General features: G+C 43.7%; 2 protein-coding genes across 2 annotated transcripts; both read right to left on the bottom strand.

The window, feature by feature from the left end:
* Positions 1-1,874: 1,874 nt before the first annotated feature.
* On the bottom strand, positions 1,875-4,061 carry LOC133883228 (probable fucosyltransferase 8). Its single transcript, XM_062322476.1, has 2 exons — positions 3,814-4,061; positions 1,875-3,457 (listed from the first exon to the last, which is right to left on the bottom strand). Exons 1-2 carry the CDS (start codon positions 4,052-4,054, stop codon positions 2,010-2,012), a joined length of 1,689 nt encoding a protein of 562 aa, XP_062178460.1. The 5' UTR covers positions 4,055-4,061; the 3' UTR covers positions 1,875-2,009.
* Positions 4,062-10,004: 5,943 nt separating this feature from the next.
* LOC133930611 (bZIP transcription factor 46-like) lies at positions 10,005-15,612 on the bottom strand. The gene is made up of 4 exons (XM_062377291.1): positions 14,491-15,612; positions 13,705-13,776; positions 13,002-13,031; positions 10,005-10,571 (listed from the first exon to the last, which is right to left on the bottom strand). Exons 1-4 carry the CDS (start codon positions 15,313-15,315, stop codon positions 10,491-10,493), a joined length of 1,008 nt encoding a protein of 335 aa, XP_062233275.1. The 5' UTR covers positions 15,316-15,612; the 3' UTR covers positions 10,005-10,490.
* Positions 15,613-17,041: the final 1,429 nt, after the last annotated feature.

Raw genomic sequence — 17,041 nt, 5'->3', positions numbered from 1 at the left:
ATCGGGAGCATATTCTTTGTAGAGCTCCAATGTGGATTAGGGGTGGCATTCATGCCATCGATACCACAGGATAAAAATTCCTTGTGTCGAGTTTGTCTATCTACCTTATTTACGTTTTCGTATTTACATACTTGCAATTTACCTTGCTAGAGTAGATTGCAATCCTCTTGAGTGGTAGATTTATCTTAGATAGAAATTGATATAGATTTATCTTATGAAGTTTTTTAAGCCAATTTGTTTTAAATTTCTAAGTGTCCTAATTCATCCCCCCTCTTAGGAAGTCACTATTCCTCACAGCCACGCGTCCCACTACCACGCGGCCAGACACAACTACATCACTAACCGTAGGCTGCATTTAATGTTCTCTCTCGCAGGTGTCGTGAGGCATTCTACCTAACCACTGGACCGGTACTTCCCAACTCAAAACCGTTGGAGGGCTGAGGACCCATGGTCAAGAAGCCAAGGATCGTCGGAGGCTCTGCTCCAAGTACCACGGGGACAGCTGTACCACTAGCCATCCTTGCAAGGGACTACTGTTGGGGGTCACCATCAAGGACCCCAACGCCCCATTGGCTCCGCTAGTCTAAGTCCGGGAACCATCAAGTTCAGGACCCCTCCAGGACCCTATGGCTCCGGAGGGGTCCCGGAGGCCATGCCTCTGGGGCCTCCTGACCCCTACAGCTATCGGCTCTTCAGAAAAATCAACCAGGATGGGGCCCGCAGACCGCCCCCACTTACAGCAAAATGACCGGTATTTAATACCAGGCAAGTGGTTGCCGCCTGACACGTTGATGCAAGTGGTGGTTGCCTGACAAGTTGGTGCATTACGGCGTCGGAATAAACGACCAGCTACTTGGACAACCGCCTCACCAACCATAGCCATGAATTATGGAGTTATCCCTATACCATGTGATACGGTAAAGAACTTGTATCTCTATCAATCTTATATGAGTATATTTGTACATCCACACTATAAAATAAATATAAATACAGGCGCTTAGTCACCAAATCAAATGGGCAGATTTCCCTAGAAACACGTGGTGTTCTATTCATCTCCATTTCTCCTCCCAACTTGAGTCATTACAGAGAATTGGCTCTCGCCGTACTCTATTTGAAGAAGAAGAGGCCGCCAGTAGGAGGTTAAAGTAGAAGGATGGGCCGTTGGATCCTCATCCACCAGCTACATAAATTGGGTGCGGGGCACCCGACTGTTATAGAAGATCTTTTTTTGTCTTCACGATTGTTTGTTGTTTTCTCTGATTGACGAAATTGTTTGCACTTTTTCCTTAGAATAAGTCCATCAACCTGTGCACGGGCTAGCAATTTAGAAGGCAGGTCTAGAAACTGAATACATTCGTTAGGAATATTTTTGTAGTTTTAAAATATATACCTAAATAGAAACTGTTACATTTTTCATGGTTTGAAAATAGAAATGGAATAATGGTATACCTTCTCTAACAGCAATTGCATAGAAATTGTAAATTGTTCACTTTTGTATACTAAGAATTTTGTAATTTTATTTCTGGCAGTATTATAATTTTAGTCCAAGCATGCATTTATATATGTTTCCAGATTTTGGTCTAGAAGTATTGTTATATTTATAATTTTAAGTTCAAGTTCCAAAAAGTTTTTTTATTATAGATTTATTACAAAAATTAATTTAATTCTGAAAAATTGTTTGCAACCTATATTTTTTAGCTTGCCATTTTCTATTTTGATTTTATTTGCCAACGTAGCTGTACTTTACATTAACACTTTGTGTGCGTTTTCATTATTTTTTCTTTAATACTGAAATCAAACTTTCCTATTTATATGTAGGTTATTTTAACTGACTTTCATTTTTTTTTCGAAGAAAGGAACTTTATTAACCGGGCTTTTACATATGCCAGACACTGTACAGCAATTAAGAACACCACAACCGAAATGACAAAAGAGAAGAAGAAGAAACAACAGTCCTGTAGAGAGCGAAACACAAAAAAGCGTGGTGTAAATTGTGATATAAAAAAAAACTACACCTCCCTTTGGATGACCGGATCAGTAAGTTTAACTCCCCAGAAGAGGTCTTCGCAAGCGCTGAGATGAGGCAGCGCATTCGCTTGGAGCACATCACGACCGATTTCTTTCGTCTTGCAGTTGAAGTGGGGCACTGCGAAAGAACACGGCTCCATGGACATGGCCCTCGTGCACGGCGGGTTGGGCACCGTCATGTTCTTGGGCCTGAACATGATGTACGGCGTGAGCCCGCCGAGCCCGTTGCCGACGTACCCGAACGTCGACCAGCCGCTGGTGACAATCTTGTCGGTCAGGCTCAGCAGGTAGATCTCGGCCAACGCCTTCATGTCATGCTGGCTGTGGAACCAATGCTGGTGCTCCTCGTGGCTCGGCTGGTGCACGCTCACCACCTCACCGTTCATGGACGCCGACTTCCAGTACATCTCCCGGATGTTATCGTGGTACCACGAGCTCAAACCGGTCATAAGAACAGCCTTGGACCGTGCACCGGCCGTGGGGAGAGGCGACGCTCCTCCTTCCGTGCTCATCACCCCTGGCAGCAGATGCTCCTGCGACGTGCACGCGAGAATCTGATCCAAGACGTGCTGGAACGGCTTGTCGCCGTCGAATACTCTGATCTGAATGCCCAGCCTCTCGTCTGCATTCCTCAGGTACGAGTTGTAGAACCTCGTGACCATGCCCCAAATATCATTAGTCGGGTGCAAAAGATACCGCGATAGGATGTAGAACACCGAATCTTTCCGGGGGAATAGCCGATCGAGCTCCTCTTGGTACACCGGGTTCAAGAAGAGGCCCGGCGCGATGTATTGATCCGCCCTCATGATCGCCCACTGCACCCGGTGCAGGAACTGCCGATGGTCGTCACAGTACACGAGCAAGTTCGCCGCACTTGCGTCATGGTCGAGATGCAGGTAGACGAAATGCAGCCCCGACACCGATCCACTCATGTTCACCACCACGTTCCCGTAGCTCTCAGGCGCCCCCTCGTTCAGCTCCCGGAACTTCTCGAGAGGGAAGTCGATAGGCAGCGCCCAAGTCGTTCCCGGGAATGGCTCGCAGAAGAGGTCCGTCAGGGTATTGCCGCGGCCGCGGTCCACGAGTAGCACGCGGTTGGTCAGCACGGCGTAGAGGAAGGCAGAGGCCATGGCGAGCATCCGGTTGCCGAGGCCTCTGTAAGATATGAGCACGAGGTAGCTGCAGCCATCAATGTTGTCGATGTCAGGTTGCCCGGACTTGAGCCACTCTGATGCTCTAATGTATGGCTCGGTGCCCGGGCCGCACCGCCGTTGCAGCGCCTCCTGCTCCCGCAGCCGCTTGATGAGGTACGGGGACGGCGGCCGCATCATCTTCTTGCGGTAGTACACGGATTGGTAGCGGCTGGCACAGGACTGTTTGTCGAATCCTGGAACAAGTAGGCCACCGAGAAGAACGTCTTTCTTGGATTCTGCAAGTGAAAAAACGAAGTGTTAAGTAGAATCAACAGAAGATGAAATTCAAGCTCGATCGAAACTGGGACTGGCCGGGAGGCATGGGGACTTTTAGGCCCATGTTTGAACTTTAAAGAGAACAAAAATAATTTGACACTGAAGGTAGATGTGAAACAATGCGGCTTCAATGTAAGTCGAAAACCCCAAATAAAATGCAAAACAGTCCAACTAATCATGTGTCTATATCCGTCAGTTATCTATCTTCAGTAAAATGCAAAACAGTCCAACAAAGAAATGTACGCACCTTCAAGAATGAACAGGTACCTTATTCGGTTTCTAATAAAACAGAGCACCAGCAGTGAGCGGAAGTTACCTTCTCGATCTCGGGTGCCTAGGCCAGCCACGGTGGACTTGATCCACACCGCCGGCGCGCCGAGGCGGCCGCTGAGAAGAATGAGGAGCGGCGGCATCGTCATGATTAAGACCACCAGCGTGGCATTTACCACGGAGCTCCATCGCTTGGTGGTCTTCTTCCCTGTGAACGGCGAGGCCTCCTCGACCCCCATCCAATTGGGCTCGCATCTTGCCTGTGTGCTGCTCCCGGTGCTGTGCATCTTGGCTTAGTACTCTGAACTAGCTGCTGCGTCGCATGTACTGGATACGTGCTATATATGGACCTATGGTGATTAAGTGCAGAAGTCAACAAAAACCTCTTGTCGGTAATGGCAGCTTAACTCGTGATTAGTTAGTCGATCGATAAGCATGGGTACCGTCTGATCCATACTTGGGAGTGATGCTAAACTTGACCTTTTGAAGTAATAAAGAACACGCCATTTCTTTTGTTGATATATATATATTGGCATCTTCAAAGTAAACGCAAGCACCAAGTTGCATGTTGGTTTAATGGCAAGTGGTGCATGTTTTGAGCAATCTAGTATGGGTCATAGTAATCATACCGTTTGTATAGATGCATCTCTGTGGGATGATGTTACTAACTTACTATACTTCCGGAGTCAAATAAAGAATTTTTGTGTGCTGATTTTAGTGAGGAAGGAGTTCTAGCTGCCATTAAAGAAATGAATCCAAATAAGTCTCCTGGTCCAGTCATCCAGATGGCTTTTCCATTGATTTCTACCAGAAATTTTGGCCAGTGATGAAAGGGGATCTTATGGCTCTATTCCATGAGTTTCATGCTTTTGAATTTATCTAGGATCAATTACGTTGCGATGTCTTTTACCCAAATGTAGCGATGCTATTAGGATAAAACAATATAGATCGATTCCGATTAGCTCCGATGAAATTGAAGTGGAGAGTGGAAAAGGAGCGCTAGCAACTGGCCACGGATATTAAGCAACTATGCCAATTTCTACTGATTTTGATGATTTAGAAGTTGCGGCGTGGGATCTGGAAGATTCCATGCGAAAAATCCTAGGCCAGACAGAACTGGAGGATAGCCTACGAAAGAGTTGGCCGCCCATGTCCAATGCAGCGAGAGTTGCGCCGGAGCTGGAGGAGTCTACGCCGAACCCAAGCCGTATTTCTTTCTACACGTTGGGCCATTTGGACCTGTGTCCACCAAAAGAATATGGGGCCCAGACCCAAACCCACTACTGTTTGGATATTCTCACGGAGATACCCACTCCTTTCTCACGATAACACCATCTTGGATTTGGATCCCAAAACACTCCACAATGTGTGGGTTAGGGTTCCTCGTGACGCAAGAGGAGATCATGCAATTTGGAGCTTCTGCAAAGAAGGTCAATGGAAGGACCTCTTCCCCACCGCTGCTCCCCTCCTTTGTGCAAGTGGTGAAGGAGGGATCCATGGCGAGGCGCCCATATCAAGACCAAGGGAGAGCGTGAGGCAAGCAACGGCAGGACGGAGACTAGGGAGATGAAGATGACCTTCTAGGAGGAGATATGCAATGGGAGAAGGATCTGTGGCACAAGCTTCAGTGGAGCATGGGAGCTCAACAAGACCACGGGGGTTCTCAGAGGCCGCCAAGAGAAGATCTGCCCTACCGCAGCCATGAAGGCCGTGGAGGAGTTGTTAAAAACACAAAAGCACCGGCCGACCATGGAGGTCGTGGTCTCGATGGAAGTGACTCCAGATCTGACGCCAGCCATGGAGATCAGCGTGGAAGACAGGAGAACAGACAGGAGGAGACAGCCGGAGAGTGGAAGGGAGGCGAACGTTATCAATGGGGTCCATCCCACCAAATCCACAAAGGTAAACAAGACAATCCAATTAAACATGTCGAGAAGCTTAGATGCTTTAGATGCCAAACGGAAGGGCATCATCAGGCGGACTGCACCAATAAACCAGTGTGCTACAAGTGCAAGCAATCCGGGCATATGGCAGTTGATTGTGCCATTTGTTCTGAAAAACTAGGAAGACCCAGATGTTTGGTTTTGCCACCCAAAACTTGGGATTCTACTCTATGCACATACCTGTCGAGAAATCTCAGATTTTTCACACCACTGGCTTGCTCACAGTCCTTAAGGGGGAGGCTATAGCAGAGAAGATTGAGGCTGAACTAAAACATCTCATAGAACCCAAATGGGATTGGAAAGTGAGAAAGTTGGCTGAGAATGAGTATATCGTTGTCTTCCCTAACAATAAATCCCTGGCCACCTTCTCAACAATCAGTTCTATGGAGTTAGCCATGACAAGCTCAAAGTGAAAATCAATAAGCATGGGAAGGATCCAGACATTATTGATGTTCTCAAGACCACCTGGATTAAAATATATGGGATACCTGCTTTTGCCAAAGATGTGGAGTCTATTAAGGAAATCACATATTTGGTAGTTGAACCTGTTGTGGTTGATGAACTAAGCTTGTTAAAAGATGACCTTGTCAGAGTAAAGGTACTCTACAGAGATCCCCACAAGATAAAAAAATTATAGAGATATATTTCAATGGGGAAGGACATTTGATCAAATATGTAATGGAATGTTTTAACGATAAAGCCCCCAAGGATGGTCCATCAAAACCAAATAATCAAAATGATGATGAGGACAATGGTTCAGATTAGGATGGAATGACTGAGTTTGAGGAGGACTCAAGTATGGGTGACACAAATACAAATGAGGGAGGGGATAAACCTAAGAAGAACATTGCCATGACCCATAAGCCTATAGAAAAAGGTAAACAAGTCTAGTCTGTGGCCCCTTTGCCCCCTGAATCATGCAAGATTATTGTTCCTTTGGCCTCTTATGATCCTTTCCAAAGAAAGCTAAGAGCCAACAAAGAGGTAACTGAGGAAAGGGAGACAAAGGAGCTTCTAACTCCTGGTGATGACCCTCTCATAGGAGAGATGATGGTAAACAAGGATGTTAAGGATGAAGGGGCACCAATGCTACTAATAATTCTTGGTGAAAGAACTAGGCAAGATGAACTAGGGGATCTTCTAGATCTTGACATGGATGTCAACTATTTTGATCCCCCATTAACTGATCATGATCTGCATAGCTCCAAGGAGGAACAGATGGTGGAGGGACTTGAAGCTCAAAAGTCAACTGGAGTCCTCGCCCCATATGTATTTGAATTCATGCATACCTTCAATTGCATCTGATGAAAGTGTACTGCCTCAAGGGGGGCAGTGCAAGGGTATCAAGAAGATGATGGTAGAAGATTTTGACAACCTCTCACAGATAAGCTCTAAAACTGAAGAAGATGTATATACCCAAGGGTGGTGCTGCATCCAGAGGAAAGAAGAAAAGAGTTGTTAAGAAGAAGGTCCATGTGGTTTCCAACAGAGCCAGAACTAGGATCCCTAGAGATTTGGTCCCTATCCATGCCAAAGCCATGAAGAGAATTTAGGAGAAGAATATGGCTGGAGGTACTCCCTCGATCCCTAACCAATTTACTATTATGAATAATGTTCATAATGAACATATTGTTGGTATCATTGATAATTTAGATATAGATGTAGATAATATAAATGTTCACATTGATGCCATCAAATCAGAGGAACTAGCTAGAGCTGCTATTATTGAAGCAAACTATAAAAATTATCTTCAAAAGTAAAGTGAAAAAGAAATTGCTTTAAAGCATAACTTGGAATAGTAAATGACCATGAAGATCATAGATAATTTTGCTAGAGTAATTAAAGCACCTACTTCAAATGCAGGCAAACCCACAAGGAGTGGTCCTATGCCTAGGAAAGGTAGAGACAGTCACCTTAAGAAACACCAATGAAAATCCTACTTTGGAAAGCTAGAGGGCTAGGGAAAACAATAAGGAGAAAACAAGTTAAGGACTATATCTTGCAGGAAAAAACAGACATTATAGTATTCAAGAAACTGTGAATAAAGAGTTCATAGCCAGGAAAATAAAGGAGATTGCTGGCAATGAGAACTTTGCTTGGGGGTGCTACCTTCCCAGGGTCACTTTGGGGGATTCTGGTGAGTATCAAAGATGACCTTTTGGAGTTAGAGAATTGTGAGGTCTATTAAGTCTGTATTAAAGTCACTGTTAGGTTGAGGACATCTAACTTGAAATGAGATTTTATCACAGTGTATGGACCTGCAGATCATAGCTTGTCCAAAGACTTCATCTAGGAATTGGATGGTATTTGACAAGGTGTTGCTGCCCTTAGTGGTGGGAAGTGACTTTAACTTAATTTGAGATGCTAATGATAAAAACAATGATAACATTGACCATCATCTGATTGATCTCTTCAATGACTTTATTGGAAAGTTCCAGCTAAGAGTAGTGAAAAGGGCTGACCTTAAGTACACTTGGACTAATAAGAGAGCAGATCTTATCATGGTTAATCTGGATAGATTTCTGATCTCCAGTGATTGGGAACATCACTGGAGATCAGAAATCTATAACAAAATACTAATCTGAAGAAAAAAAAGGAAAACTTTTCTGACAAACATCTAGGACAAAAAATTTATATTAAAAAACTTTTCAAGATAACTTTATCAATGAAATTTGTTGAGACTTACATAGAAATATTTCTTAGAAAACTTATTCATAAAACTTGTACTGTAAAACTTTTTTGATAAAGGATGATAAAAAAGATTTAAGCAATAACTTATCAGAAGAAACATATGTAATGAACTTTTTCAAAGAAAGGTTTTCTAAAAAAAATGATCAAACTTTTCCCAAAAACAAGATGAACACATAACTTTTTCAACATAACTTTAGCAACGAAAGTTTTTGATATAACTCTTATATATAAGTTTTGAGAATGATAAAAAGTTATCGAGAAATTTTTTTGAGAATGACAAAAAGTTAGACAAAAAGTTTTGAGGAAAAGTTACCGTAGCAATGAAAGTTTTTGATATAACTCTTATAGATAAGTTTTGAGAATGAGAAAAAGTTTTGAGAATAAAAAAGGTTATCAAGAAAAAGTTTTGAAGAAAAGTTACTGTTTTGAGAAAAAGTTGTATAGAAAAACTTTTGAGAAAAACTTTACGGCATACTTGGGTTGTCTCGAGTGGGCCACGACTTGGGAAGTCGCACACGCGTGTAGAAATTGAATTTCGGTAATTTCACCTGGCTAATTCTCACTCGCGCAAGTTGGGAACTCGTGCCTTGTTCCCGATAGCCCCTAACTTTCTTTTTCTGGAAAAAAATATTTCCCACCATGACTTTTCGTTTTCAGAAACATTTGTAAAAAAACTTTTATATCAATTTTTTTTAAAAAAAAAGTTTAGCTCAAACTTTTGAGAAAAAGTTTAGCCGAAAAACTTCTAAGAAAAAAGTTTTAGAAAAACGTTACACACGATTTTAACTCGTGGGCTGCCATGTGCCATCACGTGCGCTTGAGTGGGCCGGCTCGCAGCGCTACCTTCGCGCTCTGGCTGGCTAGCCTCGCTGGGCTCACACCGGCCACATGCAGCGCGTCAACCCACACGGCACACTTGAGCGATGTACCGTTGTCGGAGTCGCGCGAGACTTCCTAAAGCGCGTGCTGAGAAAAGCATTTTCGGTAGCAGAGAGCGTTGATCTGATTTTATTTTTCCTCCTTGATGTTGATGTTTGCTGCACACACGCCTTTTCCTTGGGAAAACTCACACACACGCCGGGGACAGGGGGACGCGCAGAAGCCTGATGATGCGTAGAAGCCTGCGACGGTGACCTCGGCGAGGACGGCTAGGCGCGCGGTGCGGGGACGTGCTACTCGACGATGAAATCAAGGGCGGCAGTCGACGACTAGAAAATAGCCCGGAGCAACGACCCGGTGAGATGACCACCGCCACCGATCTTAACCCTAATTTTTTTAATTTCATAACTCGTTTGTATCCATCCGACTCTGATACTATTAGTTAAAAATCAAACACGATATGATCAAACATAAAACATGATTTTTACGTGATGATATTTAATATATCAAGAATGTGTACGATACAAATATTACAATAAATATCTCATCTTTTCTTACCATCTATAAGATATATTTATAGAAATAAACACATATCCAAAACATAGCTGAAGATATATCTTATATAGCCCATTCTGTCTTTGTTGTGAGGTCCTCACTCTTTCTGAGACTTACGTTCTGTTGACATCAATCGCCGCACATGAAATGCTACTTGAACTGTGAAGTATTCATTAAACACGACAGGTAGCTGTCGTCTAGATTCATTACTCACATAGCCCAGAAAACGGGTATTGTTACAAGCAGGTCAGAAACTAAACACTCTTATCGCTACAGGGTACAGATCCACTGTACTATAACCTGGTGGTATCTGATTATCTCAACAATACGCAAATACGCAAAGCAGCTGCACAGATGCATCCAGAAACAACATAAGTTACACGCGCGATCTCATCATGCCGACAGATAGGAGGGAGTTAAACAGATTTGATGGTATGCCTCAGTATTCATGTGAGGATTGCGCAGCTGAACCTAAACGGTAAATGTCACAGGCAGTCTACCCAAGGGACCGAACGGTCACGGAACAAAGGGGAATGTAGCTCTGAAGCGGTGGCCTACAGGGGCACTGGAGATTCTGACTTCATCTGACATATACACCGGTCATATCTAAAGAAGCAACGATCTTAACTTTGGCCAATGCTGTGAGAACTTCAGTCTACCATGGCCCGGTCAGAGTCCGCCTCAGGCAAACTCTCTTTGCCTTTGGTCCATGTTGCTTGTTGATTCGCTCCAGGACCTGTGAAAACCATTTATAGAGAAACTTGTGTGAGCGAAAGAGCGTTGTCCGAAGAGAACCTTCCTTTTCCAACTGCTGTACATCAAAATCAGAAGCATGCATCTCAGTTCAAGGCATCGGAACCAAAGAACTGTCCAACCATCAGAAAGTTAAAGGCATGGTTTCCTATTTTTTATCATTAAGTAATCATAATGCCCATTATCTAAAACAAGTAGTGATAATACCAAAGAAAAAAGAAAAGAAAAGGTCATCACCAAGCAATGCAAAATTGCTTGTTTTAGCATTCTACATCCAATAAGTACAGATTAGGCGATTCAGATCCCATAGTTGTGTGAAGCTGCTCAATAGGAAAGAGAAGACAGAAATAAAATTTGACTCAAGTTAACTCATGTGTTCATCAAAATATATCAAGGACAAGCACTGCATGAAAAAATGTACGCAACAATTCAAAAGTTTCAGATCAATGAAATTTAACAATGGAACGTTTCTTGACAGTTGAACAAATTCATTTCCGTATTATACACATGCATCTGCACTCATAGGCTAATAGTCAAAAGATATGCAGATACTAGAATTCAAATATAAACAATTTAGTGATTATGGGGTGAAACATGTCCTAGGGAAATTTTGGTATTACAAACATATCCTGTGTGAAATGGAATATCGTATCGAAAGTTTCAAACCTAGACCTGTGCAAAATCAACATTGGCTCAGGTCAAGGCTCAGACCAAAAGCACCAGGATTTGGTCGCAGCATGCCCCCATACTCACTCAGACCTGCTTTTTACTCAGGTTTATATTCATCCTAAAATCATATGATTTATTCGAATCTCTAATGGTGAATTAACCCCAAGATACCTTAGAGTAATGCAATCCTTCCAGTATCCAGAACCAGATAAGGCAATATAGCTTTTGACATCAAGCAATAGGAGTCATGTTGACTGAGTTTAGGTGTAACTGGCAGCTACATTCACTTAGATGCTCAAAGTACATTAAAGAGGTAAAAGAAACAGAATGGAAAATATAATCCTATTTCTTACAAATACTCAGCAGAATGGATTAATATAATGATTAACATGGTTTTGTAAAGCTTCTCTCCCTATTTTATGAGCAAATCTATGTTTTGGTAGGCTTTTAGGAGTGAACGCAGGTATTTTCAAAATCCTATACTTAATGCAACAGTAATGTGGGCATGAAAAGCGGAACAAGATGATCATATGATCATCTTAGAATCCAGTGTTCTGACAGCTGGAACATTGATTCAGCAGCTTGGCTATAGACAATGCGTATTATAAAAACCACAAAAAAATCTGTCATGATTGATAAATAATCAGTGGTAAGTTTCAAGATCCAAAGTCAGACAAAATGCTAATTATGTTTCTGGAAAACAGACTAGCAAATGTCCAGCAGGAAATCATGAAGTGCAAGTTTCTATTACAATGGCGGGAGAGGCCAGCTTGGGTTTTCAGTTTTTTTTAATACAAATATCATGCACGAATGGCACCACCATATTAAGAAGAGTTTAAACAAAACAATGGCCCTGCATCACTAATGTGACAGCAAGAAAATTGAGAAGTGATGAGGAAACAGAGCGTCATTATCATGGGCTATATGGCCAACATTTATATTCATGTGGTGGGTGAGATGATAAATAAAGAATTTTGAAAATGTATAATTTGATCCACTTAAAATGGTACCTACTAGGCCCAGTTGAAGGATGATACAATCAATCCTTTCTGCATTTGTTGTTGCTTCAATCATGATTTCCTCAGGTTTACTTCACGATAATTCATATATGTAAGAGCTCGGGCAAAGCAGCTACCTAATTTTGGTACTGTGACCATACCATTTCCCAGGAAGAGATATATTTGTCTACGACGCCCTGCGCCATGGGATAAGGTGGCTATGGAAAATATTTGACATGTATAGTAAAATATATGTTATTGCAACCGTAAAAGTTAAATTTCCCAGTAAATAACTTAGTCTATCAACAGTGCCTGTTGAAATACACCCCATAGCCAGATCAAACTTAAATCTTGGAATCACATGTTCAGTTATTGCAATTTTTTTAAAGAAATATTATCAAATACTGCTATGTATGAATGTCTAACATACACATGAGACTGCTGCGCTTTTCATTGCACACAGCTGTAGTGATGTTGATTTTTTTTTTCAGTTGCTTGTTTTGTTTGGGTGTAATCTTCTTTCTGTTTCCCAAGTCTGTATAACGCCTCCTGCTCCTTGGGCAGGTGGCTGAACTCTGCCTTTTCCTTCTTAATGGACAGGCAGTGCTCGTGCCTTTTTTTTTAAAAAAAAAAAAGATACGATAGAGGTCTAAGAGATCTTGGTACCACATCCACAAAAATGCAAAAAAAAAAAAGAGGAGCTTATTGAGAGCAACAGTATTTTCTGCGAAATGGAAGATCATTACCTCATCCTTTTGCTTCTTTAGCATTTCATCCTGCACATCAAGTATAGCATGTGAATTTTTAACAGGAGTAAAGAAGAAACAAGGATATCATGAATGAAATGGAACTGGCAGCTCTTACATATAGATTCGTAATTTATAGATTTTGTCATATATCCAGGTCTTACATATGGATTTTCGAGTTATGTTAATTGCACATAGATAATGTATATTTTCATAACAAACAGAAATCAAATAACCAGTAGTAACATTGATTGCATGAAACATGTGTGTACAAATTAGCAAATACCACATGGTTATGAAACTTTTAAGCTGCGAGCTCAAGTCTAAGACATACAGGATAAAATCTGTATGCGGTCTCCAACAGTCACTCAAGTCAGTTGATTCCATGCAACACATATGCAAAGAGGATCGGCATTTGAAAAATGCTACCAGTTATTACAGTTATGGCAACTTATCTATTTCCATGCCAGCAACAGGCATCATTAAGCAGATTAAAAAATATAAAGGAGCACAATTTCCAAGAAAAAGATGCCAATTGTGGAGAAAGACTTAAGAAATGTCCAGAGTCAAGAGATTATCTAAGGACCACAAACTGAGTACATGAACTGATAAGGTAAATATATAAATGAAGTGCATGCAAGCAACTTTAAATATTTTGAATGGGAACAAAGAAATTTTAGGGGAATAAACATAACAACTATACCTGCTTTTTCTGAACTTCTTCATTCTCCTCCTTAAGTTTTGCCACCTCAACTTCCAACTCCATTATGTAAGCCTGTAATATCAGAAAGCACAAATTTAAGTGTCTGTAAACTGGGTTATGGCTTTAAATCCCGAGCAGCAAATTGAACCATCAAAATTGTTTGCTATAGAGTAGAGTGATCCAATATATTTGAGGTCGTTGCATTAGAAAATCAGTATCAAAGATTCCAGCCTATTTCGCAGTATGAGTGCATTGTAGAAGCATAATTTATGCACATAAAAGAGGCCTATAATCCGACCTCTGTTTGCGGGGAAAAAAGGCAAAAAGAAAAGGTAAATCATGTTTCCATTATTTGTACTGCCAATCTTCTTGAAGCCCAACAATGCAATCCCTATCATCACAATAGGAGATGGAAGAAATGAAGAAGTCTGCGAGACTGGAATGCCTAATACCATCGTCAGTCTTTTTGAATCCGAGAGTGTCAAGTTGAACCATGCTTCATTCGCTGTTTCTCCCCCTCTTTTGCTTAACAGTACTATACAATGCCAACTTCCTACTTGTGGGGGCTACTTAGACATAAACTAATACTCCTATCAACCAGCTAAACGGGAAGTAGCAGATCACATCAAGCGAACAAAGTACAACATAACCGAGGGGCATGACAAATATAGGTACCATTGAGATTGAGTTCCATTTCAGACAATTTTTTACTATAATTAAGCAAAAGACGTATGATTAATGGATAGTATAGCTAATAGCACTGCACTTGAAGAACAAAGGAATCACCTGCTTCCTTGCACGTGACCTGGATGCCGACTCCCTGTTCTTGATCATGCGCCTCTGCCTCCTCTCTACCACCTTCTCGACAGCAGGGCCCTTCCTCACCCTCAGCGCACCGTCGAACGGATACGGCACCGGCGAGAGCGACGACATATCCCCTCCCTCCATCTTCCCGAACCCATTCAGTACGACCGGTGTCGTCGGCGCCGCCACCGTCATCCCTCCGGCAACCCCCTGCCCGACGGCTCCGGGCACCATCCCGTTCCCCAGCTGCATGGGCGGCGCGACCACATTGCCCTGCGAGAACAACGCCTGCGCGTGCGGCGGCAGCACGAGGGGCTGCCCCATCTCCTCCCGCACCACGCCGGCGCGCACCAGGAAGTCCTCCAGCGTCATCTCCCCCAGTGTCGGCTGCCGCTGCGCCTGCGCCGGCGCGGGCGCGGGGGCTGCCGGAACGGAAACTGCGGCCGCGGCGGCGTGCGCGTCGTCCCCGCCGGTGAGGCCCACGATCTCGCGCCAGACCTCGTCCACCATCTTCTGGCTGAGCGTGCGGGGCAGCGTGAACGAGGCCTGCCGCTGGATGGACCCCGGCTGCGCGTGCGCGAGCGCGTCCACGGATGCAGCAGCCGACGCGGCGGTCGTCGTCGCGGCAGCGGCCATGGCGTTGGACTCCTCCACCGTCCATATGTTGCGCAGCAGCTCGTCCATGTTCATGGAGCCGAAGTCCTTGCTCGCGCCGCCGAGCGCGCTCTGGAACTCGTCGAACGTCAGCGAGAAGATCGAGCCCTGCCGCGCCAGCGCCGGCCCCCCGCTCCCTCCCGGCATCTCCATCCCCACCTCCTCTCCGCTCCAAAACCCACCGGAATTCCCACAAAAAATCTCTCCAAATCTGCGCACCAGGTCTGTAACACTGCAACTCTCAAGCACAGGAGGAAGCACGGCGAGAGCAGAGGAGAAGGGGGTGATGACTTGTAACCAGCGGCTGCAGCGGCAGAAGCGACAGGACAGAGGACCACTAGAGGGGAGCGTGATTAGTTGCGGCGGGGTGTGCCATGCCAGAATTAGCAAGGGGAAATCTAGTTTAGCGATACGGATTATGACGAGAGAAAAAGGAAAGGAAAGGAAAAAAATGGAAGGGGACCATCGGTGGATGTGCAGCGAGGCTTCTTGGTTGGGGCTCACGTCTACGTCAGAGACGACAAGTCAGCGTGATGTTACGTGGAGCCGCTTCAGCTGCTTCGAGAGAGGCATCGCGGTGGCGAGGTGGCCGACAGGACAGGTGTCGCCTCGGGGCGGCTGCCGTCGTCCGTCGACAAAGCCCCGCACAGCGATGCCTCTGCCCCCGCTCTACACGAGTGGATGGATGACCGGCAGTCAATTCTGAGTGTGCCGAACACTTCCACTTGCCACAGTATTACAAGTGACACTAGTAGCCACTGGAAAAGACAATGTGAACTACAAGTTGTGCCAGAATCATCAAGGAATGATTTCCTAGCATAATTGCATTACTAATTTTAATTTTAGATTTTTCGTCTATGCAGCCGGGACTCTAAACCGAGAGTCGATCAGTATTCCTATGGGCGTCGATACAAGTAGACATGCGCCTATTGGATGCGAATATACGAAGAACGGACAGTAATCCATCCCTAGCAGATAGTAGCACGACGAGAGAAACATGGACGACCTTGCACCTGCCACGTCACTCAAGGCTAGGTGGCGCGCTTCTCGTTCAAGCATCTATTCGGTGCCTCCGGGAAGCGCGAGGCAGCGAGATATTTCTCGCAGCACGTTGCTGTTGCCTGTTGACTCCAGCAAGCAAAGCATCCCCACTGAGATTCCAATAGTTTTTTCCTGAAAGCTTTATTAACTATTTTCACCGCATCATGATAATACAACAGTTAGAGAATATACTTCTAATCTCTATATAATTAAGATATATAGTCAAAAGAGAAATAAAAAAAGATAAAACACACCAAAGTGGCTCTCCAGTCTACTAATCGCTGCACCTCACGAGCTCCCCGGAAACGGAGGCCGTACATGTCAGTGGCAAAACTAGAACACCTTCTTACACGAGAATTATAAGTATATCTATGATAATAATCTATACTGATATCTGTAAATTTTTACTAAACAAAAAACTAATCTATATTAACATTAAGTATTTTAAATATATTTGTGACACTTAAAATACTCCTAGCTCCGCTCCTGATACACATAAGCTTTGATAGACAACCGGTCGGCCCCAACAAGTGTGGATTTAATGGGAGCTGAAGGATTTGAGTCTCCTACCCTAAACATTTGAGACCCTAAGTCCTCAGGCTTTCATCCTAAGATTTTTGAATATGAAAGAAGTGAAGGAAAAGAAAAATAAGGAGAAAAAAGGATGAGAGGAAAGGGAAAAAATTAAATCTCTCTAAACTTTGGCTCTAGATATGCCACTGCGCCCCAGTTCCACGTATGGCGTCGGTGACGGATCAGTACAAAATTTTAGGGGCTGGCCGACCAGCGCTGTCCGCCAGTCTGCTTGCGTCGTCCAGCTCTTCAAAACGACTGTCAA

This window comes from Phragmites australis, chromosome 10, assembly GCF_958298935.1.
Source record: "Phragmites australis chromosome 10, lpPhrAust1.1, whole genome shotgun sequence".
Taxonomy (NCBI): Eukaryota; Viridiplantae; Streptophyta; class Magnoliopsida; order Poales; family Poaceae; genus Phragmites; species Phragmites australis.
Note: the sequence above shows the minus strand (reverse complement) of the source record. Positions and strands in the feature narration are given on the sequence as shown.

Bases quoted from the DNA above. Each gene is read 5' to 3' on its own strand.
- LOC133883228 (XM_062322476.1), bottom strand. From the start codon at position 4,054: ATGCACAGCACCGGGAGCAGCACACAGGCAAGATGCGAGCCCAATTGG. The intron at 3,458-3,813 runs GTAACTTCCGCT...TTTCACTTGCAG, and splicing joins AGGCACCCGAGATCGAGAAG to AATCCAAGAAAGACGTTCTT.
- LOC133930611 (XM_062377291.1), bottom strand. From the start codon at position 15,315: ATGGAGATGCCGGGAGGGAGCGGGGGGCCGGCGCTGGCGCGGCAGGGC. The intron at 13,777-14,490 runs GTGATTCCTTTG...CTGATATTACAG, and splicing joins GGTCACGTGCAAGGAAGCAG to GCTTACATAATGGAGTTGGA. The intron at 13,032-13,704 runs GTATAGTTGTTA...CTTGATGTGCAG, and splicing joins AAGAAGTTCAGAAAAAGCAG to GATGAAATGCTAAAGAAGCA.